A 25,969-nucleotide genomic window follows, 5' to 3' on the forward strand; every position below is an offset into this window, starting at 1 on the left:
CAATGAGATCTTTGGGGAAAACAAGAGCATTGGAGGAGATGAGTGAGAGGGCTACTGGAATGGAGGAAAGTTGACCAGACTCCAGCCAGTGGTGTAGTGCTATTTTTTTTTAGGCAAGGGAGCACAAAATACAAATGTAACTGACGTCAGAATTTCCTCAATCAAGGTTTGTACCGACAGATGTAGCCTATTGAATATCATATAATTCTATATCATTAGCCTATAGAATATGCATAAAATGCATCCTCCAATTGCAACGTCTGCCTATACCCACACATATTGTCTCAATAAACGTTTATTTTGAATACCCTCAATCTCCAAGTTAGGCATACCTAATTTCAAAATAGGCCATCATTACGGTCAATCGTGAATGATAATTATTCACGTTATACCGGTGAAACATCCAAACTGCATCTGCATGCCAATCATTTGATTGATCTCAATTAGTTTAATGGGAATATGCATTTAGATGATCTTCCTGAATTACTGTTTTGTGAGCAAATTAGAGCAAATGGTGTTAAACTATTAGCATTTCTTGCTAGCAGATACCCACACTTCCAGTCATTGTGCTAACTAGTTAGCATTGGCTTGTGAAACTACCTCTAACTTCCTTCATAATGGAAACAGACATAAATATAGTATCCCTTTAAAATATAGGATAGGAACTGGTGGTGATCATTTTTCAATGTTCTGATTGGCCAAAGTGGTCAAGCCTCTGACTGGCCTCTGCAGTGCACACACGTAGCCTACAGTTCTTCATCATTCTCGCCACCGCCAGAGAGAAGACAGGGAAAAAAAGCACAATTTACCTACCTCTAGCCTGCTATAAATATTTATTTGGTTTGTCGTTCTATCATTTTTCATGTAATTTTAGTGGTAATTAAATATAATTTATTTATAATTCATCAGAATTCATTTTCCAGAAATAGTTTTCCAGCTCTGTGTATTTTCAAATGGAAAAAAGTGAGGGAGTGCCGCTCCGGCAGCACTCCACCCCTGCCTCCAGCTGATGTATCAACAGCTACCCATAAAAGGTATGCAAGAGAATGAGGTCAGAGTGTGTGTTAGGTAATTCCCAGACAGAACAAAGTGATCCGACCGATAAATCAATTGGCCAAGAGCTCACACACACACACACACACACACACACACACACACACACACACACACAGCTCTCCTCTCATAGTAAAGCAAATAAGGTCAATGAATCGGTCAGTGTCTGGTCCAACAGCCCAAGAGAGAGGGAAGGGAAGAGAGGGAGGGAAGGGAAATGGAAAGATGGAAGGGAGAGGAGTGGTAATGGTGGGAAAATAAGCTGATATCAGGCCTCCTGAGTCTTTTATAGTCTAAAGTTGTCTGTACACTGTGTTCCACAGAGAGAACGAGAGAGAGAGAGAAACAAATAGAACTCTAACAAAAATACATTGATTAATTATTATCACAAACTTCAATGTTACCACATTCTCAATAGAGATATCAAATTAGCACAACACCTTGATAAAATCAAATAATTAAAATAAAGGAAGACATTAACAAGGTACAGACTCGGTAACCATAGCCTGGCAAGAGACAGGACGACATAGAAACACATGGAAGGTCGGTGAAGAAAGACTACGTAAGCACTGTTGGTCGGGTCAACTAGAGGAGCAGCTCTTCCTACTTCACTGCTCCAATATGACCCAGAGGTAATTATCTCCTGAAATTTAAAGAAAGAATTTCAGGATTTCTTGAACTGCCTGTTGAGGAGAAAATCTGCATTTTGTTAGGAGAAAACAGAGCTTGCTGCAGAGTGTGTCCTGGCCTGTCACAATATAAGTGACAATAACTCCCACTATGTCATACACATGAGCCCTTGTAGATGTAATTTCTCAATGGTTGCTGTTTGTTTTATTTTTTGTGTATTATTTTCCATATACAGTATAATTATTGTTGTTGATATATATAAAAATTGTTGCTCACATATTGTTCATTTATGTAATACTTCATATACATTGCTTTGGCAACAGTGGCAAACACCCATTCATGCCAATAAAGCATTTATTGAATTGAATTGAGAGAGAAAGTATGAGAGAGAAAGTATGGAAGAGAGAGAGACAGAGAGGAGATGAGAAAAAGAGAGAGGTGGAGAGTGAGAGACCGAGACAGATAGTGAGGAAGCGAGAGATAGATGGAGAGAGGAACAGCCAAGAGTGATCAGTGTGGAGAGAGATCGAGAGCGCTGTCACCTAAACTACCCATAGGAAAAACAAAGGAAATATGCACTTTACCAAACTTATATCCAGCCTGTCTGTGTAATAGACCAATACATCAATATGTCATCAACTATACACAATACTGATGCTCCCTGAAGTCAGCTTTGTCTATCCTTTACTTTCCCTCTGCAGCCTTCTCACTTATCTCCATATTTCTCTCTCCATCCCTCTCTTTCACTTCCAACTCGTTTGCTTCATCTTCAACTTTCCATCTCCCCAGGAGTCCCTCTCTTCCTCCCGCTCACTTTCCCTCCTCTTCTCCAAAGCTTTAGGTCCTCCCCTCTTCAGAGTGTGTGTGTGTGTGATCATGGTTCTACTGTACGGTGCAGGGTTGTGCTGATGAGAATCCCAGACCGGCCCAGAGGAGGGAAGCAACATGGTTAACAGACTGACCAAACCCCCCACAGGACAGTGTGAGTGTGTATGATATCAGCTTACTGCAGGTGGCTCTGTATAGAAACCCACTGTGGGAAAAATACTTTCCTACTACACTCTGGCACCATTGAGGGTCACAGCCCTGCAAGAGATTCAAGTGGCTGGAAATGACTTTTTCCCTCTAACATCCTGCACACACAACTTTGTTTTCGTGATTTGTCAGGATTTTTGGAGAGTAATAAATGTATTCCCATTCCAAATCTTTTTTGACCTAACCCCTAACCTAACTCATAACCCTAACCCCTTAAGCCTAAAATAGTGTGTGTGTGCGTGCGCTCATATGTCTATGTGTGTGCACTCTACAGGCCAGGCCAGAGGAAAGAGCAGAGGCTCTCAGTTGTGTCTTTCCTGTAGTGTTTATGGTCTTATAAATCCCTGCTATTTCAGGCTGCTCTGCTCCAACTCTGCAATCATCATAAATAACATGGAACATAGAGACACCAGCTGATAGCTGTGGATTAGCTCCAGAGGACTGGAGAGTTTACGATAGCTCCATCTCACTGCCTGGGTGCAGAAGAGGCTACAGCTGGACCTGGCTAGGGGCCAATTAATTTTATGTAAGACGCACATTTTCTCCTCTCCTCCGCTCCTGACTGCATGTGCTGCCATAGAAATAGAATTAAAATAATGGGCGTCCCCATTCAAGTCAAGGACGACATAATGGCTGGACTGGTGGCGAGGTGCAAAGCAGGAAGTAAAAGCAGGAAATAAAAGCAGGAAGTTAAGGCAGGAAGTGTACCCATCAATATGTGCTGTCATTTGTTATTTAAACTCAACTGCCCCCTCCAGCCTTACCTCAGACCACTCCAGAGTCCTCCAGCCTTCCCTCAGAACCCTCCAGCCTTACCTCAGAACCCTCCAGCCTTACCTCAGAACCCTCCAGCCTTACCTCAGTCCACTACTGCCCCCTCCAGCCTTCCCTCAGAGCCCTCCAGCCTTACCTCAGTCCCCTCCTACACCCACCAGCCTTACCTCAATTCCCTCTTGCCCCATCCAGCCTTACCCCAGTCCCCTCCTACACCCACCAGCCTTACCTCAATTCCCTCTTGCCCCCTCCAGCCTTACCGGTCCTCTCCTATACCTTCCAGCCTTCCCTCAGTCACCTCTTACACCCTCCAGCCTTACCTCAGTCCCCTCTTACACCCCCCCCAGCCTTACCTGTCCTCTCCTACACCTTCCAGCCTTACCGCAGTCCAACCCAGCCTTACCTCAGCCCCCATCCACCTAGAACATGATCTACCCTTCTATAAACTTCTTTAGATCTACACCTCCCCCATACCCTTTTCACCTCTATCCATCCCTGTACCCTCCTCTTCATCCCTGTACCACCACTCCTCCGCTATCCACTACATCACACTCTACACCTACCCCTCTCCAGCCATACCAACCTACACTACATAACCAAAAGTATGTGGACACCTGCTCATCGAACATCTCATTCCTAAATCATGGGCATTAATATGGAGTTAGTCCTCCTTTGCTGCTATAACAGCCTCCACTCTCCTGGGAAGGCTTTCCACTAGATGTTGGAACATGGCTGCGGGGACATGCTTCCATTCAGCCACAAGAGCATTAGTGAGGTCGGGTACTGATGTTGGGCGTTAGGCCTGGCTCACAGTCGGCGTTCCAATTCATGGGGTTGAGGTCAGGGCTCTGTGCAGGCCACTCCAGTTCTTCCACACCGATCTCAACAAACCATTTCTGTATGGACCTCGCTTTGTGCACGGGGGCATTTTCATGCTGAAACAGGAACGGGCCTTCCCCAAACTGTTGCCACAAAGTGCGAAGCACAGAATCGTCTAGAATGTCATTGTTTGCTGTAGCGTTAAGATTTCCCTTTTCTGGAACTAAGGGGCCTGAACCATGAAAAACAGCCCCAGACCATTATTCCTCCTCCACCAAACTTTATAGTTGGCACTATGCATTGGGGCAGGTAGTGTTCTCATGGCATCCACCAAACCCAGATTCGTCCGTCGGACTGCCAGATGGTGAAGCGTGATTCAACACACTCCAGAGAAGACGTTTCCATTGCTCCAGAGTCCAATGGCGGCGAGCTTTACACCACTCCAGCCGACGCTTGGCATTGCACATGGCGATCTTAGGCTTGTGTGTGGATGCTCGGCCATGGAAACCCATTTCATTAAGCTCCCGACGAACGGTTATTTTGCTGACGTTGCTTCCAGAGGAAGTTTGGAACTCTGTAGTGAGTGCTGCAACCGAGGACAGACGATTTTTACGCAGTACGCGCTTCAGCACTCAGCGGTACCGTTCTATGAGCTTGTGTGGTCTACCACTTCGCGGCTGAGCCGTTGTTGCTCCTAGACGTTTCCACTTCACAATAACAGCACTTACAGTTGACCGGGGCAGCTCTAGCAGGGCAGAAATTTGACGAACTGACTTGTTGGAAAGGTGGCATCCTATGACGTTGCAAGTCACGGAGCTCTTCAGTGAGGCCATTCTACTGCCAATGTGTGTCTATGGAGATTGCATGGCTGTGTGCTCGATTTTATACACCAGTCAGCAACGGGTGTGGCTGAAATAGCCAAATCCACTAATTTGAAGGGGAGTCCACATACTTTTGTGTGTGTGTGATTATATATATATATATATATATATATATATATACACTATATATATACTATATACATTTATATATAACACACACACACACACATACATACATATATATACATACACACACACACATATATACACATATATATATATATATATATATATATATATATATATATATTTAGGGCTGTCAAAAATAGCGCGTAATCGACGTTAATTAGTTGTTTGCTGTTAATTACGTCAATTTTTTTTTACGCATTTCACGCATGCGCAGTGTGACAAATTATTCAGGTCAGGAAAGTGGTTGGGAGCTAGAGGCGAGATGGAGCAAGGTGAGCAAAGTGGGCCTATTGACGGATTCAAATATAAAAAGAATGATGATGGTACAGTTAACAAGTACAAGGTTATTTGCAAGATTTGTAAGAAGGAGTTTCAATTTCACCGGAGCTGTTCAAGCTTGAAGTACCATGTCAACGCCAAACATGCGTTTGCTGGGCCGTCAGATTCAGCAAGTGGTTTGCGCCAGACCACGCTGAATGTTTGCAGGCAATTAACAAAATCAACCTCAGATAATTTGATATCTAGCCACTCCTGCAACCACTGTTCCCTGTGAACGACTTTTCTCAGTTGCAGGTCACATTGTGAACAAGAAAAGGTCAGCTTTACTTTCAGAAAATGTGAACAAGTTAGTTTGCCTCAGCAACTGGCTGAAAGATGATGAAGCTCAGTAGATTTGAAAGGTGATGTTCAAACAAAAAGACCAGTTTCAGTGCAACATGTTATAGTAGTTAGCAACTGGATTTTTGAGCAACTGGATTAAAGAATGGAGGAAAACGTAAAAGATTGTTCTTTGGTTTGATTTAAAAGTTTTATTGAAAATGTTTTTTTCCACAGATGACTCAAATTGTGCAAAAATGTGGTAGTTCACTGTTATGATTTGACTACATTTATTGCTTTCTGTTCAATTGAATACTGTAAATTGTACATCCTGGTTAAGAGGAATGCCAAAGAGGAAGTGATGGAACATTACAAAGACAAATATTATGGTGTGTAGTATGTTTCAGCTTGATTTAAAACACCATTATTTGGCTGTGTTAATAAACAGACATAATATGAAAATTATGTATCTGTGTCCTGTTATTTATCTTTTGGTATGCATTTCAGAAAAAAATGGTTAGGATTCAGGTGTAATTGCAAATAGTGATTAATCATGATTAATCCACTGAAAATTCTGATTAATTTGATTAAAAAATTTTAATCATTTGACAGCCCTAATATATATATATATATATATATATATATATATATATATATATATACACACACACATAAAACATACACATACATATATATATATATATATAACACATACACATATATATATATATATATATATATATATATATATATACACATACATATATATACACATACATATATATACACATACACATATATATATATATATATATATATACATACACATATATATATATATATATATTTTTTATATTTTTTTTAAAACACATATACATATATAACACACACACACACACACACACACACACACTACTGTTCAAAAGTTTGGGGTCACTTAGAAATGTCCTTATTTTCCTTGAAAACATATATGAAATGAGTTTGAATAGGAAATATAGCAAGATGCATAGGAAATGTAGTCATTGACAAGGTTAAAAATAATGATTTTTAATTGAAATAATAATTGTGTCCTTCAAACTTTGCTTCGTCAAAGAATCCTCCATTTGCAGCAATTACAGCCTTGCAGACCTTTGGCATTGTAGTTGTCAATTTGTTGAGGTAATCTGAAGAGATTTCACCCCATGCTTCCTGAAGCACCTCCCATAAGTTGGATTGGCTTGATGGGCACTTCTTACGTACCATACGGTCAAGCTGCTCCCACAACAGCTCAATAGGGTTGACATCCGGTGACTGTGCTGGCCACTCCATAATACACAGAATACCAGCTGACTGCTTCTTCCCTAAATAGTTCTTGCATAGTTTGGAGCTGTGCTTTGGATCATTGTCCTGTTGTAGGAGGAAATTGGCTCCAATCAAGCGCCGTCCACAGGGTATGGCATGGCGTTGCAAAATGGAGTGATAGCCTTCCTTCTTCAAGATCCCTTTTACCCTGTACAAATCTCCCACTTTACCACCACCAAAGCACCCCCAGACCATCACATTGCCTCCACCATGCTTGACAGATGGCATCAAGCACTCCTCCAGCATCTTTTCATTTGGTCTGCGTCTCACAAATGTCCTTCTTTGTGATCCGAACACCTCAAACTTCGATTTGTCTGTCCATAACACTTTTTTTCCAATCTTCCTCTGTCCAGTGTCTGTGTTATTTTGCCCATCTTAATCTTTTCTTTTTATTGGCCAGTCTGAGTTATGGCTTTTTCTTTGCAACTCTGCCTAGAAGGTCAACATCCGGAGTCGCCTCTTCACTGTTGACGTTGAGACTGGTGTTTTGTGGGTACTATTTAATGAAGCTGCCAGTTGAGGACCTGTGAGGCATCTGTTTCTCAAACTAGACACTAATGTATTTGTCCTCTTGCTCAGTTGTGCACCAGGGCCTCCTACTCCTCTTTCTATTCTGGTTAGAGCCAGTTTACGCTGTTCTGTGAAGGGAGTAGTACAAAGCGTTGTACGAGATCTTCAGTTTTGTGGCAATTTCTCGCATGGAAGCGCCTTCATTTCTCAGAACAAGAATAGACTGACGAGTTTCAGAAGAAAGTTATTCGTTTCTGGCCATTTTGAGCCTGTAATCGAACCCACAATTGCTGATGCTCCAGATACTCAACTAGTCTCAAGGTTTTATTGCTTCTTTCATCACAGTTTTCAGCTGTGCTAACATAATTGCAAAAGGGTTTTCTAATGATCAATTAGCCTTTGAAAATTGGATTAGCACTTGGATTAGCAAACACAACGTGCCATTGGAACACAGGACTGATGGTTGCCGATAATGGGCCTCTCTACGCCTATGTAGATATTCCATTAATTTAATTATTTTAAATCAGCCGTTTCCAGCTACAATCACCATTTACAACATTAACAATGTCTACACTGTATTTACATTTACGTCATTTAGCAGACACTCTTATCCAGAGCGACTTACAGTTAGTGCATACATTATTCTTTTTTATTTTCATACTGGCCCCCCGTGGGGACATGAACAAAAACATGAAAACAAGGACATTTCTAAGTGACCCCAAACTTTTGAATGGTAGTGTGTGTGTGTGTGTGTGTGTGATATATACAGTGGGGAGAACAAGTATTTGATACACTGCCGATTTTGCAGGTTTTCCTACTTACAAAGCATGTAGAGGTCTGTAATTTTTATCATAGGTACACTTCAACTGTGAGAGACGGAATCTAAAACAAAAATCCAGAAAATCACATTGTATGATTTTTAAGTAATTAATTTGCATTTTATTGCATGACATAAGTATTTGATACATCAGAAAAGCAGAACTTAATATTTGGTACAGAAACCTTTGTTTGCAATTACAGAGATCATTCGTTTCCTGTAGGTCTTGACCAGGTTTGCACACACTGCAGCAGGGATTTTGGCCCACTCCTCCATACAGACCTTCTCCAGATCCTTCAGGTTTCGGGGCTGTCGCTGGGCAATACGGTCTTTCAGCTCCCTCCAAAGATTTTCTATTGGGTTCAGGTCTGGAGACTGGCTAGGCCACTCCAGGACCTTGAGATGCTTCTTACGGAGCCACTCCTTAGTTGCCCTGGCTGTGTGTTTCGGGTCGTTGTCATGCTGGAAGACCCAGCCACAACCCATCTTCAATGCTCTTACTGAGGGAAGGAGGTTGTTGGCCAAGATCTCGCGATACATGGCCCCATCCATCCTCCCCTCAATACAGTGCAGTCGTCCTTTCCCCTTTGCAGAAAAGCATCCCCAAAGAATGATGTTTCCACCTCCATGCTTCACGGTTGGGATGGTGTTCTTGGGGTTGTACTCATCCTTCTTCTTCCTCCAAACACGGCGAGTGGAGTTTAGACCAAAAAGCTCTATTTTTGTCTCATCAGACCACATGACCTTCTCCCATTCCTCCTCTGGATCATCCAGATGGTCATTGGCAAACTTCAGACGGGCCTGGACATGCGCTGGCTTGAGCAGGGGGACCTTGCGTGCGCTGCAGGATTTTAATCCATGACGGCGTAGTGTGTTACTAATGGTTTTCTTTGAGACTGTGGTCCCAGCTCTGTTCAGGTCATTGACCAGGTCAGCCGTGTAGTTCTGGGCTGATCCCTCACCTTCCTCATGATCATTGATGCCCCACGAGGTGAGATCTTGCATGGAGCCCCAGACCGAGGGTGATTGACTGTCATCTTGAACTTGAACTTCCATTTTCTAATAATTGCGCCAACAGTTGTTGCCTTCTCACCAAGCTGCTTGCCTATTGTCCTGTAGCCCATCCCAGCCTTGTGTGTGGACAGGTGTCTTTTGTACAGGTAACGAGTTCAAACAGGTGCAGTTAATACAGGTAATGAGTGGAGAACAGGAGGGCTTCTTAAAGAAAAACTAACAGGTCTGTGAGAGCCGGAATTCTTACTGGTTGGTAGGTGATCAAATACTTATGTCATGCAATAAAATGCAAATTAATTACTTAAAAATCATAATGTGACCAGTAAGCTCGAGTCTCCCGAGTGGCGCAGTGGTCTAAGGCGCTGCATCGCAGTGCTAGCTGTGCCACTAGAGATCCTGGTTCGAATCCAGGCTCTGTCGTAGCCGGCCACGACCGGGAGACCCATGGGGCGGCGCACAATTTGCCCAGCGTCGTCCATGGTAGGGGAGGGAATGGCCGGCAGGGATGTAGCTCAGTTGGTATAGCATGGCATTTGCAACGCCAGGGTTGTGGGTTCGATTCCAGTATAAAAAAAATAAAAATAAAAATGTATGCACTCACTAACTGTAATTCGCTCTGGATAAGAGCGTCTGCTAAATGACTAAATGTAATGTAATGTAATGTGATTTTCTGGATTTTTGTTTTAGATTCCGTCTCTCTGTACCTATGATAAAAATTACAGACCTCTACATGCTTAGTAAGTAGGAAAACCTGCAAAATCGGCAGTGTATCAAATGCTTGTTCTCCCCACTGTATATACATATACATATATATACACATACATACATATATATATATATTTATTATTATTTATTATTTTTTATATACACACACACACACACACACACACACACACACACACATACCTACATATATATATATATATATACACACACACACACACATATGTATATATACACACATACATAAATATATACATACACATACATAAATATATACATACACATACATATATATACATACACACATACACATACATTCATACATATATATACACACACATACACACTCAATCCAAAACTTTTATCAGAGAGTGAGGCGGAACAATTACCTTATTGCTTACACCTATCCAGTGTTTTCAGAACAACATGAAGTAATGCCTAAGCAGTATGGAGACAGCTCAACTCTAATTGTATTTGTCAGATGCTTCATAAAATCAGGTGTATACTAACATTGAAATGCTTACTTACGGGCCCTTCCCAACAATGAAATAATAATAAAATTATTACACAAGGAATAAATACACAATGACAACGATAACTTGTCTATCTACACGGTACCAGTACAGAGTCGATGTGCAGGGTCACAAGGTAATTGAGGTAGATATGTATATGTAGGTAGGGATAAAGTGACTAGGCAACAGGATAGATAATAAACAGTAACAGCAGCATATGTGATGAGTCAAAAGAGTTAGTGCAAAAAAGGTCAATGCAGATAGTTAATAGTTAGTCTGATTAGCTATTTAACTAACTAGCTAGGGGTTGATTTGGGCTTGAGCAGTACTGAAAGATGGCAGCCTTCCCCTTGTCATCCAAAGCCTGCTGCCAATATCAGAGCTAAAGGAAGAGTGCTAAGACTGGAGCTCATGCTAAGGATATCTCCCTGCCCAAGCCCCATTATTCACATCGGCTCATTTCCCTTGGCTGATGCCTGCCTGCCGGTCGGCTGGCCCTGTGATGTGCTGTGCAGCTAACTAACATCTGTAACGGCCGTTTGGGGAAGTTTCCACAGAAACACATTCTTCTAACATCATCTCATACTGAGTCTGCAGGGTCTTAAAGACACTCTTAAAGGGGCAGGGAGAAGATGGAGGGCAGTAAAGACACTCCTAAATTGGCAGGGGAGAGACCGGGAGATGGGAAAGGGAGAGAGGAAAAGGGGCAGAAAGAGAGAGACGGAGCAGGATTAAAGGGTAAGGCTGCCCGTGCGTCATTAGAGAGCTTCCTGCTGATGACTTCACACGCGAGTTCAATTTGTACTCATGCACACACGCTCAAAACACTCAAACAAACTAAAACCATGCACAACCACATTCTCAGACCACAGAGAAACATGTCCAAACAGTTTAAACAAACACTAGAGACAGTGAAGGCCAGCTAAGGACAGTGTTAGGAAAGAAAGAGTCTGTCTCAGGTCTCTTCTCAGTGTTTCTTAGCAGTATCACGGACAGAACCCAGTCTGATGAGATGAGAACATGAGATTGATGGGATTTGTGAGAGAGAGAGAGAGTGTGTAAGCAGGCTGAGACAATAGGACGGAGGGGATTTGAGATGATGGATTGTGTCGTATTCAGGGCCGAAGTGTCAGGTAGAGAATACGGACGAATGCACTGCTGTGAGATATGTCAACGGAGTGTGTGTGTGTGTGTGTGTGTGTGTGTGTTTATTCCCTATGTGAGATGAGTCAACAAGTCAGCAGGAAGCACGTTTTGTTACCATGACACCCTCCAAGCTCCAAAACAAAGGATTAGGAAAGAGAGTATGATTTGGGATGTGGTGAGGAGAGACGGGGAGGAAAGAGGAGAGGATGGGGGGGAGAGAAAGGATGTAATATCTCCATTACCTGCTTGCCAAGGCTCATAACTCAGCTCCAGGGGGACATTTCTCCCCCTATCCACCCCCACTATTCTGCCTGTGTGTGTGTCTGTTACCTGGTTGAACCTGCGGGTGAAGGCCACAGCGTTGGGGGCAGAGCTGTGCTTTTCCTTCTTGTTCCAGCCACAACTTGACAGCTCCTAAACACACAAACACTTAGAAGTTTACACAACAGGCACACAGTCACAGATTTACATGGTGCACACACCCACAGGTTCAGCAGCTCCTAAATCAGTCATATACACGGATTTATACAACACAAACTCAGGGATAAACAACAAACATAGCCACAGTCGGTCTTGAGCGGAGTAAAGAGTTAGTGTATTCCACCAAGGACAAACGCAGTCTGTTCTTAACAGTTCATTGAGAGGGGAGGGGGCACGGTAAGAAGAGAGAGAGAGGAGTAGGTGTTTTAAGTCAGAAACAAAGAGCTGAAAGGTAGCAGTGTCAGAGTTGCCATAAGGGTAAGTAACTATCCCAGTCATCAGAGGGGAGCAGTCCGATACTAGTGCACTTGGACGGACTCTGAACTAGCCCTGAGAGGGTGGAGACCACACTGACAGACTGGATCAGGGGTCAGGGACATTATCAGGGGGCCAGGGACATTACCAGGGGGCCAGGGACATTACCAGGGGGCCAGGGACACAGTGATGGAACAGTAGGAAAATGTGTTGTGATCTCTATTAAATCAGCTGAACTACTCTCCTGATGACCACCTCCGAGACTGGATGCCTGATTGTCTGTCTGGAAGCAACAACATCCTCCACCACCAGCCCCAAACACTCAGCCTGCTCCAGAGGACGCAGCCCCCTGGCCCAGTGAGCAACACACACACCCTGGCCCAAATAAATCATACACAACGTCCCTGTGTGTGTGTGTGTCTGTGTTGAGGTGAACAAGTTTTTCACAGATTTTAAAAACAGACGTGAGTGGGTGGGTGCTTTCAAACTTCAGCGTCATCAGTTCTAAGACAGCAGAGGAGATGGCCCCTGTATTGTGAACAACAGGAGCCAAGCTGAGCTTGGTGGGTTGGAGTGGAGAGAGTGAGAGAGGAGCAGAGGGAGTGGAGAGGAGGAAAGGGAGAGAGAGCAGAGGTCCAGAGCCTCCTGACAGCAGTAAACTGTTAAAACTGCTGCCCTGACAGACACTCTACACCACTGAGTGAGAAACCACTGTGTGTTGTTTGTTTGTTTGTTTGTTGGGGGTAGCCCAGTGGTGCCAGCTGTCACGTCTCTTATGGCACTCATGTATTTAACCTACACTCCTCTTTCAACATGTGCTCCCCTCTGGCTGTCACTCATCCCCTCAATCCCACTCTTGTTATCCACTCCTCCACAATTCTCCTTCCCCATCTCCTAATAATAGCTCCCAGACTGGGATGTTCCATTGGGAGACTGATTTAGAAAGGAGTGCGATAGAGAGATGGATATCCAACATAGGAGTATTGTAGGTCCCAGGGGAAGACTTACAATTGTAGTGACAAAGTCTCATAGGAGATGTTATTTATTATCACCACACACACACACACACACACACACACACACACACACACACACACAGGGCATACCATTAACCTTTTGGTCCACCAGCCACTGTGGCAGGTAGATTAAAAAATATTTTTTAGCTAAAATGACACCAACAAAACAAAACGAAACAAAAACAGATGAGCATGCTTTGTAATGTTTCTAAAACAATAAATGTATTACTAGTAAGAAGTAATGTGGTATATTGTTTAATTTAATTTTTTGTGAGCTGAGTTTTTTATTTTATGATAAAAATGTTCACCTGCCCCTTTAAGGGCTGGAGGTTACCGTGGTAATGTGACTCTAGTCATGTTTGTGCCTGTGTGATTGAGTATGACTAGTAGAAGCGTGGTCTTCTCTTCCCTGGCAGTTGAAACTCAGAGAAAAACAACCTAGCTTGTGAACAAAACAATGTAAATAGCCAAAAAACAAGGCCAAAGTCTCACTTCTGTAGACTGTCGTTTCAAGTAAATCTGACCAACTTTTATGCCTGTGCGCAGTGCATCTAAAAATGAATCTTTCACTCAGCTCTTCACGTGCGCACATCAGCCCCCACCAGGCAGTGTTGCAGCACGAGGTGGAATAGGCTATAGACGGTTCGTAATTTTGACTTTATGCGATTCATTTACCAGCTATGAAACAAAACCAGGGAAATACTTTGAAAACAGCATTTATTTTACTATAAAATGTGATCATACTATTTGTACACAAGCGAGTGAAATGCTTGCACGGTGGAGCCTGACCACCTGCCAACGTGGCTGGTGAAAGAGACATCTTACCCGCCAATGCCAAAATCTACCCGCATTTGGCAGGTGGTGGGTGTTCATTTTAAGCCCTACACACACACACACACCTCTTACACTCACCTCAACTCTATTAAACCTTGAATAACCTCAATTCAATAGAACAATAATAATGGATTGTATTTATATAAAATATTTCACTAGGTCTCAAAGCACCTTACATGGTGTGGGGGTTTAACTCACTCCATCCACCACCAGTGTAGCAGGCAGCACCCAGCCACCTGGCATTCCCTCATAACCTTAACCTAACACTTTTTAACCCTGACCCCAAACTTCCCCCAACAACATATTCCTCTGATCTGAACTAAAGGAAACGTTAAATTATATCTCGTAATGACAGAAAGGGCCCTACTTTCAAAGCTATCTCATAAGCTCTCCCAATTACAACCTGTGTGTAAAATCAGCAGGGAACTGTTGTACAGCTAATTCAAAAGCCGTAACGCCTTTATAACTTGATCATCCCATTTCACTCTATAGGCATCCAAAACAACACAGAGCTTTAAAACAGCTCAACACAGATGGCCCTTTAGTGCCTGGGTTTGACGAGGTGGTCCTGGTGAGTGTGTGAAAAGAGAGGTTTGACGAGGTAGAAGCGTTCAGTAGAGGACTTTAATGGGACTTGTAAAGTGCAGTCAGCCTGCTGAAACAAACCACAGATGGGTTTCACTAGTTTCCACATCGTCCTGGCCTAGGGATGGCCTCCAGGAGCAAGTACCAGAATCAATCAAAGTCACAGAATCAATCAATGATATTACCCTACCAAACAGCTCCAGTCTGTTGTGTAACGCCATTTGCCACTTGGTCTATTTGATTTGTTGTTATGTCTGTGCCATGCCTTTGTCGAATTGGTGACATTGCCTTGTGCTCTGAGCGTACATTTGCATAAAAATTGCTTTTCAAACAGTCATTAAGATTATTTGAGATGCAGTGGTTGTCTTGGCGGTTGTAGTTGGTCCCAGCCCTTCCCTCACTGCTTTCCATTTCTAAAATCAGCAATAGCGTACACACCCCTGACTAACTCACAGATGATTCCACAGCATGCGTTTTGAAGTTCACACACACACACACACACACACACAAGGCTAAAGCAGCTCCAGCCAAACCACTAACAGAGCTGATCTAATGTGAGATACCACAGCCACTTCTCTGCTCTGGGCCTTGTTTCAGTCAACACAGTGGAAACCTGGAGCTCCACACACCCTTTGGACCAGACCAGAGCGAGAGAGAGTGACATCAGCTGGAGCTAGAGGAGAGGGGGGAGAGAGAAAGGAGGGGAGAGGGAGGTTGACAGCAGGCGTAATGGAAAGTTAGTGTGTGGGTAACATTACATCCAGGAGTCCAGGCCTGTGCTGTAAGGCCAGGAGACAGAAGGGCAGTAGGAGACCATCCTAATTGCCTGAGCGGCAGTCCTCTGAATACCACAGCAACATTACCTACAGCTCTGACGCCTGATTGGCATTCAGACCATTACCTTGCCTGCCTCTAGGAAGCCCTATGAAATGTATCTTGGTGTGTGTGTGTGTGTGTGTGTAAAAATGCATCTCTCAGACAGTGCTTCATTCCCTAGCCCCAACCCCCTGTTGGCTAGTGTTACATGTTAGGTGATTAGCACTTCATATCCTGTGAATATGTATGCATTCCTATTTCCTACATGGCTGGTTTTACATGACATGTAGGAGACGGGTTTTCCTGAAACGCCAGGCCTATAATGTCTGTAGTGTACGTTATACTCCTGTCCTGTTCACTTTCTCACACAGCTAATGTCATGGCTCATAAAATGGTACGAGAGGACCAACGTGATCAGACACATAGACCAGCGGTTCCCAAACTAGGGGTCACGTGATATGAAAATGGGATCGCAGGAGAATTTCCCAAATCCTGAAATGTATACAAAAATATATATATATATTATAATATAGTCTTTGTAACTCAAAATCATTGTAATGTGGTTAAACTTAAAAATCCAAAATAAAAATATTCAAATCTAAAAGATAAAATTCAACCAGAGTGCCCTTAGATCGCGGGAAAAAGGCCACAGTTGACTGTTGCACTTGAATCATTCCCACGGTCAATGGCTAGGCCCGCTACACTATGAAACCACACACTATTGCAGACTTTGATATTACCAGCAGTAATTGATATGGTGAAAACAATGGTGTTGGGAGGTAGAGGCACAGAAACTCCCATTAATACCTTTGTCAGATAACCCTGTAAATCAAAGAATTTATGCTATTGATAGCAATCAAGAGGAAACTCTGGGTGTTTCTCAAAATGCCATTATGAGATAAGAGACATTATGTCAGACTAATTTGGTAATGACTGCCCCACATTAAAAGTATGTGATGGTGAGTTAAGAAGACAATCAGAAATACTGTTAGAATGTTTTCAATTGACTGCCATAGCCCCATATCAAAAAGTAAATATTGGCTGTTAAAAAATATATATATTCACATGGGTGGGGTTCCAAGAATTTTCAGATATCAAAATGGGGTTTTGGGCCAAAAAAGTTTGGTAACCCCTGATGTAGACACAGGCAGACAGTTACACTGGCGCGCACACACATACACACGGTAAGCTTACGTGCTCTATTCAATCAAACTCACTGTGCAATTTTTAAAAGTAACACTGCCTTTTCTGTGTGTATGTGTGTGTACACAGTGGGGAAAAAAAGTATTTAGTCAGCCACCAATTGTGCAAGTTCTCCCACTTAAAAAGATGAGGCCTGTAATTTTAATCATAGGTACACGTCAACTATGACAGACAAAATGAGAAAAAAAATCCAGAAAATCACATTGTGATCACATTTTTAATGAATTTATTTGCAATTATGGTGGAAAATAAATATTTGGTCAATAACAAAAGTTTCTCAATACTTTGTTATATACCCTTTGTTGGCAATGACACAGGTCAAACGTTTTCTGCAAGTCTTCACAAGGTTTTCACACACTGTTGCTGGTATTTTGGCCCATTCCTCCACGCATATCTTCTCTAGAGCAGTGATGTTTTGGCGAAATTATTGAATACTTTAATGAGTTTACCTCGCCGATTTGAAAAATAAATTACTGAAAATGTATGAATTCAGTATATTGTTAGGTTTTTGGGATATCGTCTAGGCTTATATGATCAATACTATTTTCTAAGTAAGAGAACATTAAATATGTTTTTCTTTTTACATTTAACTGGTCTTATATTGAGATTAAAGTACATTACTGCAAGATTTGTGTTATTCAAATCGGGGGAGAAGGGCCTTGGTCAGGGAGGTGAACAAGAACCCAATGGTCACTCTGACAGAGTTCTAGAGTTCCTGTGGAGATGGGAGAACCTTCCAGTAGGACAACAATCTCTGCAGCACTCCACCAAATCAGGCCTTTATGGTAGAGTGGCCAAACGGAAGCCACTCCTCAGTATAAGGCACATGACAGCCCGCTTGGAGTTTGCCATAAGGCACCTAAAGACTCAGACCATGAGAAACAAGATTCTCTGGTCTGATGAAACCAAGATTGAACTCTTTGGCCTGAATGCCAAGCATCACGTCTGGAGGAAACCTGACACCATCCCTACAATGAAGCATGGAGGTGGCAGCATTATGCTGTGGGGATGTTTTTCAGCGGCAGGGACTGGGAGACTAGTCAGGATCGAGGCAAAGAAGAACGAAGCAAAGTACAGAGAGATCATTGATGAAAACATGCTCTAGAGCACTCAGGACCTCTGACTGGGGGTGAAGGTTCACCTTCCAACAATTCTCAGAATGTCCTTGAGTGGCCCAGACAGAGCCCAGACTTGAACCCAATCGAACATCTCTGGAGAGATCTGAAAATAGCTGTGCAGCAACGCTCCCCATCCAACCGGACAGAGCTTGAGAGGATCTGCAGAGAAGAATGGGAGAAACCACCCAAATACAGGTGTGCCAAGCTTGTAGCGTCATACCAAAGAAGACTTGATGCTGTAATTGCTGCCAAAGGTGCTTCAACAAAGTACTGAGAAAAGGGTCTGAATACTTATGTAAGTGTGATATTTTATTATTTCTATAAATGAGCAAAAATGTCTAAAAACTGTTTTTTGCTTTGTCATTATGGGGTATTGTGTGTAGATTGATGAGGGGAAAAAACACTTTAATCCATTTTAGAATAAGGCTGTAACGTAACAAAATGTGGAAAAAGTCAAGGGGTCTGAATACTATCCGAAGGCACTGTAATAGAACAAAAATGAACACAACTTTTAAGAGATCAGATTTTTTGTTCATAAATACTTTGCTACAATCACACAGTTAAATAGTACACCTTCATGCTTTTGGGATACATGTCTTTTCAGATTCAACAATGATTCTTTAGTTGTGGACACTACATTACCACACTCCTTCTCTTGCTCCTCATCTTTGTAAGTCACCTTGATTTTGCACCTGTATGTTTTATCAGTTTCTTTATGAAAATATTTAGTGAACTCCATGACAGTAGATAAAGCAAGTGGCTATTGCAGCACACAAGTAGACTACAAATGCATGCTGGGCCGGCATACCCTGAACTCGTGAAGTGAGCGCTACTGGAGCGGCTTTCGCAGATACACCAGCCTTTGGGAATCTCGCTCCGAATGAAATTGGGCACGCTCCGCTCCAGCATACACACACATACCGTGTTAAGACAGTTACGATGTGTTTTATGTTGGTTAGAGAAGCATATTCTAGAAGGGTGCTACCAATATAAAGCAATAGGTCATAACTCATAACACACAGCTATTTTCAGTTATTAAGAAGTTAGACAGCCCGGTGAGAATATTACTCCATAACATGAAAGAGATTAAAACATACCAGACCGCTGATACAAATATAGCCTACTGCTGACTTTTCATTACAGTCCAGCAGATGACAACTTTTCCATGACGCAGTGGTCTAACAGCTTGCTAGCTTGGCTGCATGCTTGCTCTGCCCTGCGAAGGGTCACTGCTGTCATAAACCCTGCTGCTGTAAAGTTATTTATTACAACTTTAACCAACGACCAGAACAGCTTGGAAACAAATCGGACGGAAAATAACGGTTATTTGTTCATTCATATTAATATGCAAGACATCAACATTAAAAAGGAATGATTCACCCATTTTGAATGTTATATTGTTTTTGTGCATCTCTGAGCGATGTTATATCGATTCCCTGGGTCATTTCATGTTTTCATGTGTATCTGAGCTATTGCCGTTCAAGCAGGCAGAAATTCGGCCGACATGACCTACATCAATGATAAATCCTACATCAATCTAAGTAACATAATACAAAAATCCCCATTAAAATCTTCCAGTTTAAGCTAGAGATGTGTTTCTTTTGCATGGGCTGCATCTCAATCCACCGCATCCGCCTACGTTGGCCTTCCGCATCTGCGGTTAAAGGTAGCCGAGCTACAGCTGTGTTTGTCAGACCATGAGACATTCTCACGAAAAAGTCTGTAGCGTACAAACAAACTAATATGACCACTTTATGGAAAGATGGGACTCTAACGAACACGATGGTGTTCTCCATTTTGCTCTAAGACCCCCACAAGCCCCACGGGACACGTCCGGAGTCGGTAACGCTGGTGTGCCAACTTCTGTCTGTAGCGTCCAAATCGCTTGGGCTACAAACTAATATGAACCCACTGTAGAAGGGGAAGGAGCCTCATGAACACGATTGTGTTCTCAGTTTTGCTCTACGACCCCCATAACTGTCACAGGACTCATCTGAAGGTAACCCATACAAATGAATGTTAGTAAGAAGGTATTTTTGTGCCAGCAAAAATAAAGGGGTTAAATGTGTCCAAAAAAACAAAAACATTTCCTGAGCCTAGACGTAGGACAAATCAAATCAAATCAAATTTTATTGGTCACATGCGCCGAATACAACAGGTGCAGACATTACAGTGAAATGCTTACTTACAGCCCTTAACCAACAGTGCATTTATTTTAAACAAAAAGTAAGAATAAAACAACAAAAAAAGTGTTGAGAAAAAAAGAGCAGAAGTGAAATAAAGTGACAGTAGGGAGGCTATATATACAGTAAAATAAAGTGACAGTAGGGAGGCTATATATACAGGGGGGTACCGTTGCATAGTCAATGTGCGGGGCACCGACTAGTTGAGGTAGTTGAGGTAATATGTACATGTGGGTAGAGTTAAAGTGACTATGCATAAATACTTAACAGAGTAGCAGCAGCGTAAAAAGGATGGGGTGGGGGGCAGTGCAAATAGTCCGGGTAGCCATGATTAGCTGTTCAGGAGTCTTATGGCTTGGGGGTAGAAGCTGTTGAGAAGTCTTTTGGACCTAGACTTGGCACTCCGGTACCGCTTGCCGTGCGGTAGCAGAGAGAACAGTCTATGACTAGGGTGCCTGGAGTCTTTGACAATTTTGAGGGCCTTCCTCTGACACCGCCTGGTATAGAGGTCTTGGATGGCAGGGAGCTTTGCCCCAGTGATGTACTGGGCCGTACGCACTACCCTCTGTAGTGCCTTGCGGTCAGAGGCCAAGCAGTTGCCATACCAGGCGGTGATGCAACCAGTCAGGATGCTCTCGATGGTGCAGCTGTAGAATTTTTTTGAGGATCTGAGGACCCATGCCAAATTTTTTTAGTCTCCTGAGGGGGAATAGGCTTTGTCGTGCCCTCTTCACGACTGTCTTGGTGTGTTTGGACCATGATAGTTCGTTGGTGATGTGGACACCAAGGAACTTGAAGCTCTCAACCTGTTCCACTACAGCCCCGTCGATGAGAATGGGGGCGTGCTCAGTCCTCTTTTTTTTCCTGTAGTCCACAATCATCTCCTTTGTCTTGGTCACGTTGAGGGAGAGGTTGTTGTCCTGGCACCACACGGCCAGATCTCTGACCTCCTCCCTATAGGCTGTCTCATCGTTGTCGGTGATCAGGCCTACCACTGTTGTGTCGTCGGCAAACTTAATGATGGTGTTGGAGTCGTGCCTGGCCATGCAGTCATGGGTGAACAGAGAGTACAGGGAGGGGGACTGAGCACGCACCCCTGAGGGGCCCCCGTGTTGAGGATCAGTGTGGCAGATGTGTTGTTACCTACCCCTTACCACCTGGGGCGGCCCGTCAGGAAGTCCAGGATCCAGTTGCAGAGGGAGGTGTTTAGTCCCAGGATCCTTAGCTTAGTGATGAGCTTAGAGGGCACTATGGTGTTGAATGCTGAGCTGTAGTCAATGAATAGCATTCTCACGTAGGTGTTCCTCTTGTCCAGGTGGGAAAGGGCAGTGTGGAGTGCGATAGAGATTGCATCATCTGTGGATCTGTTGGGGCGGTATGCAAATTGGAGTGGGTCTAGGGTTTCTGGGATTATGCTGTTGATGTGAGCCATGACCAGTCTTTCAAAGCACTTCATGGCTACAGACGTCAGTGCTACGGGTCGGTAGTCATTTAGGCAGGTTATCTTAGAGTTCTTGGGCACGGGGACTATGGTGGTCTGCTTGAAACATGTTGGTATTACAGACTCAGTCAGGGACATGTTGAAAATGTCAGTGAAGACACTTGCCAGTTGGTCAGCACATGCTCGGAGTACACGTCCTGGTAATCCGTCTGGCCCTGCGGCCTTGTGAATGTTGACCTGCTTAAAAGTCTTACTCACATCGGCTACGGAGAGCGTGATCACATAGTCGTCCGGAACAGCTGGTGCTCTCATGCATGCTTCAGTGTTGCTTGCCTCGAAGCGAGCATAGAAGTGGTTTAGCTTCGTCTGGTATGCTTGTGTCACTGGGCAGCTCGTGGCTGTGCTTCCCTTTGTAGTCTGTAATAGTTTTCAAGCCCTGCCACATCCGACGAGCGTCAGAGCCAGTGTAGTATGATTCAATCTTAGACCTGTATTGACTCTTTGCCTGTTTGATGGTTCGTCGGAGGTCATAGCGGGATTTCTTATAAGCGTCCGGGTTAGAGTCCCGTTCCTTGAAAGCGGCAGCTCTACCCTTTAGCTCAGTGCGGATGTTTCCTGTAATCCATGGCTTCTGGTTGGGGTATGTACGTACGGTCACTGTGGGGACGACATCATCGATGCACTTATTGATGAAGCCAGTGACTGATGTGGTGTACTCCTCAATGCTGTCTGAAGAATCCCCGGAACATGTTCCAGTCTGTGCTAGCAAAACAGTCCTGTAGCTTAGCATCTGCGTCATCTGACCACTTTTTTATTAGCCGAATCACTGGTGCTTCCTGCTTCAGTTTTTGCTTATAAGCAGGAATCAGGAGGATAGAGTTATGGTCAGATTTGCCAAATGGAGGGCGAGGGAGAGCTTTGTATGCGTCTCTGTGTGTGGAGTAAAGGTGGTCTAGAGTTTTTTCCCCTCTGGTTGCACATTTAACATGCTCTTCCAAACTTTATTCCTTATGATTAATTTTTTGACTGTCCTTTTTGCCATTTATGAATGTGTTGTTCAATGCGTTTCTATGGGCTATACATTTACATTTTAGTCATTTAGCAGACGCTCTTATCCAGAGCGACTTACTGTTTTTTTTCATAGTATAGGCCAAATATTATTTTAAAATCAGATTGATTTTGGTATTTTGATACATGGTCCATGGTATGACCATCTTAAAACAATACCATATGTTAGCTTAGTAGAACCCCTGCCCCAACGGCTTAGACTTTTAGAGGTAATAGGAATATTACTTTTACATCGCGGAAACGTCTATCATATATGTCAGATTGAACTTTAGGAGATTGTACACTAAATTGATAGTGCAGTTTGTTTAGGCAATTTTACAGCCAACTAGCTACTTCACATGCTGATAGCTACACACAATACCAAAGAATGTTTGCTAGCTAGCTAGATGGCTAGCTTGCCAGCCCATAAAGAGAGTATTGCATTGTGGGTTTTGTAGTTGACTTGAGGCAAAAGATTTCCACAATGATTTTCACGTTGCTACCAACCTTATAACGACAAAATGAAACGCTTGTTCACAAAAAATATTGTCCTCACATTGTGTTATTTAACACTGTAAATGATAGGAATTAGTGGTTTGGGGTGGATATTTCCTTTAATGTCTTTATGAGGGTCTGGTGGTGTTAGAAACAGGTACAGTGGGGAAGGACTAATGAAGAGAAGTGATCCAGAGTTGATCCCCTACAGTTAACTACTGTAGTATCACTGGTCTGGTTCAGAATTCAAACATCACGGAAAACAAAAGTTCTCTTTTGGAAAAATGGATTAATATAGCCGTATCAGCATAAAACGTGCTATGTCATGTACCATTAAAACTCTTCAATGTTGAGTTTAAATCCAAGCTGGGAGAGAGGGAGACTGAGGACTTGTTGTACTGCATGCGCAACTGACTTCTGTGTACTGTGCATTGACATCAATGAGAGTTTTGTGAAAATGCAAGTTCAGCATCTCCAGTTAGGATTTGGCCTGTGTGAGAGACAGTCAGAAAGATCAGGCTGTGGTGAGTGTCCAGAGTGGTAGCAGAAGGCAAGTTTATTTCAGTATCATAACAGGAGGTACTTTATAGGATACTAAAAGATAAGGAGAAGAACTGTCCGTCTGTCCGTCTGTCTGTCACAGTAAAATACTAACTACAGTCCCAGCCTTCCAAGTCTCTCCAGTCATGTTATTCACTACTTTCATATGCATAGATTCAGTTAAAACCACTGAGTGATATAACAGGACACACACAGTCGACACACATCCATACCGTGGACACACACAGACACAGATGTTTATTCCATTCTAGATGTGAGGGGAAGGAGAGTGACAGGAGTGGAAACTCCAACTAGACAGTGATGGCTCTCGCACGCGCACTTGCGCACACACAAACTCGCACACCAGGGTTTACGTTTGGAAAATGTGGCGCAGGACATTTGACTAGCAACATTTAAATTTACCGGACATTTCAGAAATCTGCCGGACCCATATGCTTTGGGTGTGTAACCTGATTAGGGCGTCCACCCACAGTGCTCAGAATGACAGAAACCACATTTAGATTATGGAAATTCATATTAACAGAACATGCAAGTCGACGATGCAATGATGTGCGGTCCTTCTTACCAAATGATGATGTCCTAAGCCAACAAGACAAGTGACGAATAGCAAAATCACTAGTCTATGTCAATCTATTATCCCCATAGTATAAAAGTTCACCAATTCTATTGGTCAGCTTGTCGAGAAAGAAATAGCCTCTGGGACAGTTGTGGGAAGATCGATCCCAAAACCAAATCAACATAAAAAAAATTACTAAGCAAATGAGTGATGCAACAGATCAGAACATTTAGGTTAAAATGTTTATTAACTATTGTTTCTTCACATTATAAGCGCAGCACTGCGCACAAGGCAGTAGTCTACGCGTGAATGTTCATTACATAATGCAATTAGCAGGGAAACACTGTCAAAAGGGCACTGCACATGCCAGTGGTTTCATGTGACAGATGAAAATATCCGTTAGAAATTAGGATCTAATAAGCAAGGTAAGATATGCCTCATAATATGTATTAAAACGTTCAGGTTTCAAACAAAATGCATATCCTACTGCCTCCAGCTCATTGCAAAGTGGTGTGACACGCTGGTGAAGTCTGCCTTCCGTTGCCATTTGACAGATTTTCCGGTCAACGGCTCTGTATCCGTATGCTGTATGCATGTGATAAGATACATAACGAATATACTGTAGCCTACACACGCAGCAATTTAATTCCACTAAATTATGAAAATGAACCTATAGACCGATAAGCATGACCAGTCAAAAGTATTTCTATCAACTTGTATTTCCATCAATGAATAGGCTAAAAAGCGCCTATTTTATTTATTGCTTATCCCAAAAAAATGTATTGGCCAAAAGCCGGCTATTCCTGGCTAATGGAAACCCTGACGCACACACATGCATGCACGCACGCACAAACCCACATTCGCACAAGATCAGAGACAAAACACACAGTCAGAGCAAGAAGAGCCCTCCGTCCCTGCCATCACACACTGGGTCACTCTGCTCTCTTCTCAAATAAAATACAATTTGTCACCTGCTTCGTGAACATCAGGTGAGGACGAACAGTGAAATGCTTACATACGGGCCATTCCCAACAATGCAGACATTTTTTTAAATAGTACAAAAATAATAACACAAAAGGAATAAATACACAATGAGTAATGATTACTTGGCTATATATAGTGGGGAGAACAAGTATTTGATACACTGCCGATTTTGCAGGTTTTCCTACTTACAAAGCATGTAGAGGTCTGTAATTTTTATCATAGGTACACTTCAACTGTGAGAGACTGAATCTAAAACAAAAATCCAGAAAATCCCATTGTATGATTTTTAAGTAATTAATTTGCATTTTATTGAATGACATTAGTATTTGATCACCTACCAACCAGTAAGAATTCCGGCTCTCACAGACCTGTTAGTTTTTCTTTAAGAAGCCCTCCTGTTCTCCACTCATTACC

At 42.8% G+C, this 25,969-nt stretch overlaps 1 protein-coding gene across 4 annotated transcripts in view; it reads right to left on the reverse strand.

Annotated features, from left to right (window-relative positions):
- LOC121540200 (ras-specific guanine nucleotide-releasing factor RalGPS2-like) overlaps positions 1-25,969 on the reverse strand; it is a 138,009-nt gene that overhangs the window by 76,506 nt on the left and 35,534 nt on the right. For all 4 annotated transcript variants that reach the window (XM_045207821.1, XM_045207822.1, XM_041848888.2 and 1 more), the window contains exon 6: positions 12,312-12,395. In XM_045207821.1, the coding sequence (XP_045063756.1) occupies positions 12,312-12,395 (84 nt within the window). The remainder of the gene's footprint in view (positions 1-12,311; positions 12,396-25,969) is intronic.

Source organism: Coregonus clupeaformis, chromosome 26 (assembly GCF_020615455.1).
Source record: "Coregonus clupeaformis isolate EN_2021a chromosome 26, ASM2061545v1, whole genome shotgun sequence".
NCBI classification, from domain to species: Eukaryota; Metazoa; Chordata; class Actinopteri; order Salmoniformes; family Salmonidae; genus Coregonus; species Coregonus clupeaformis.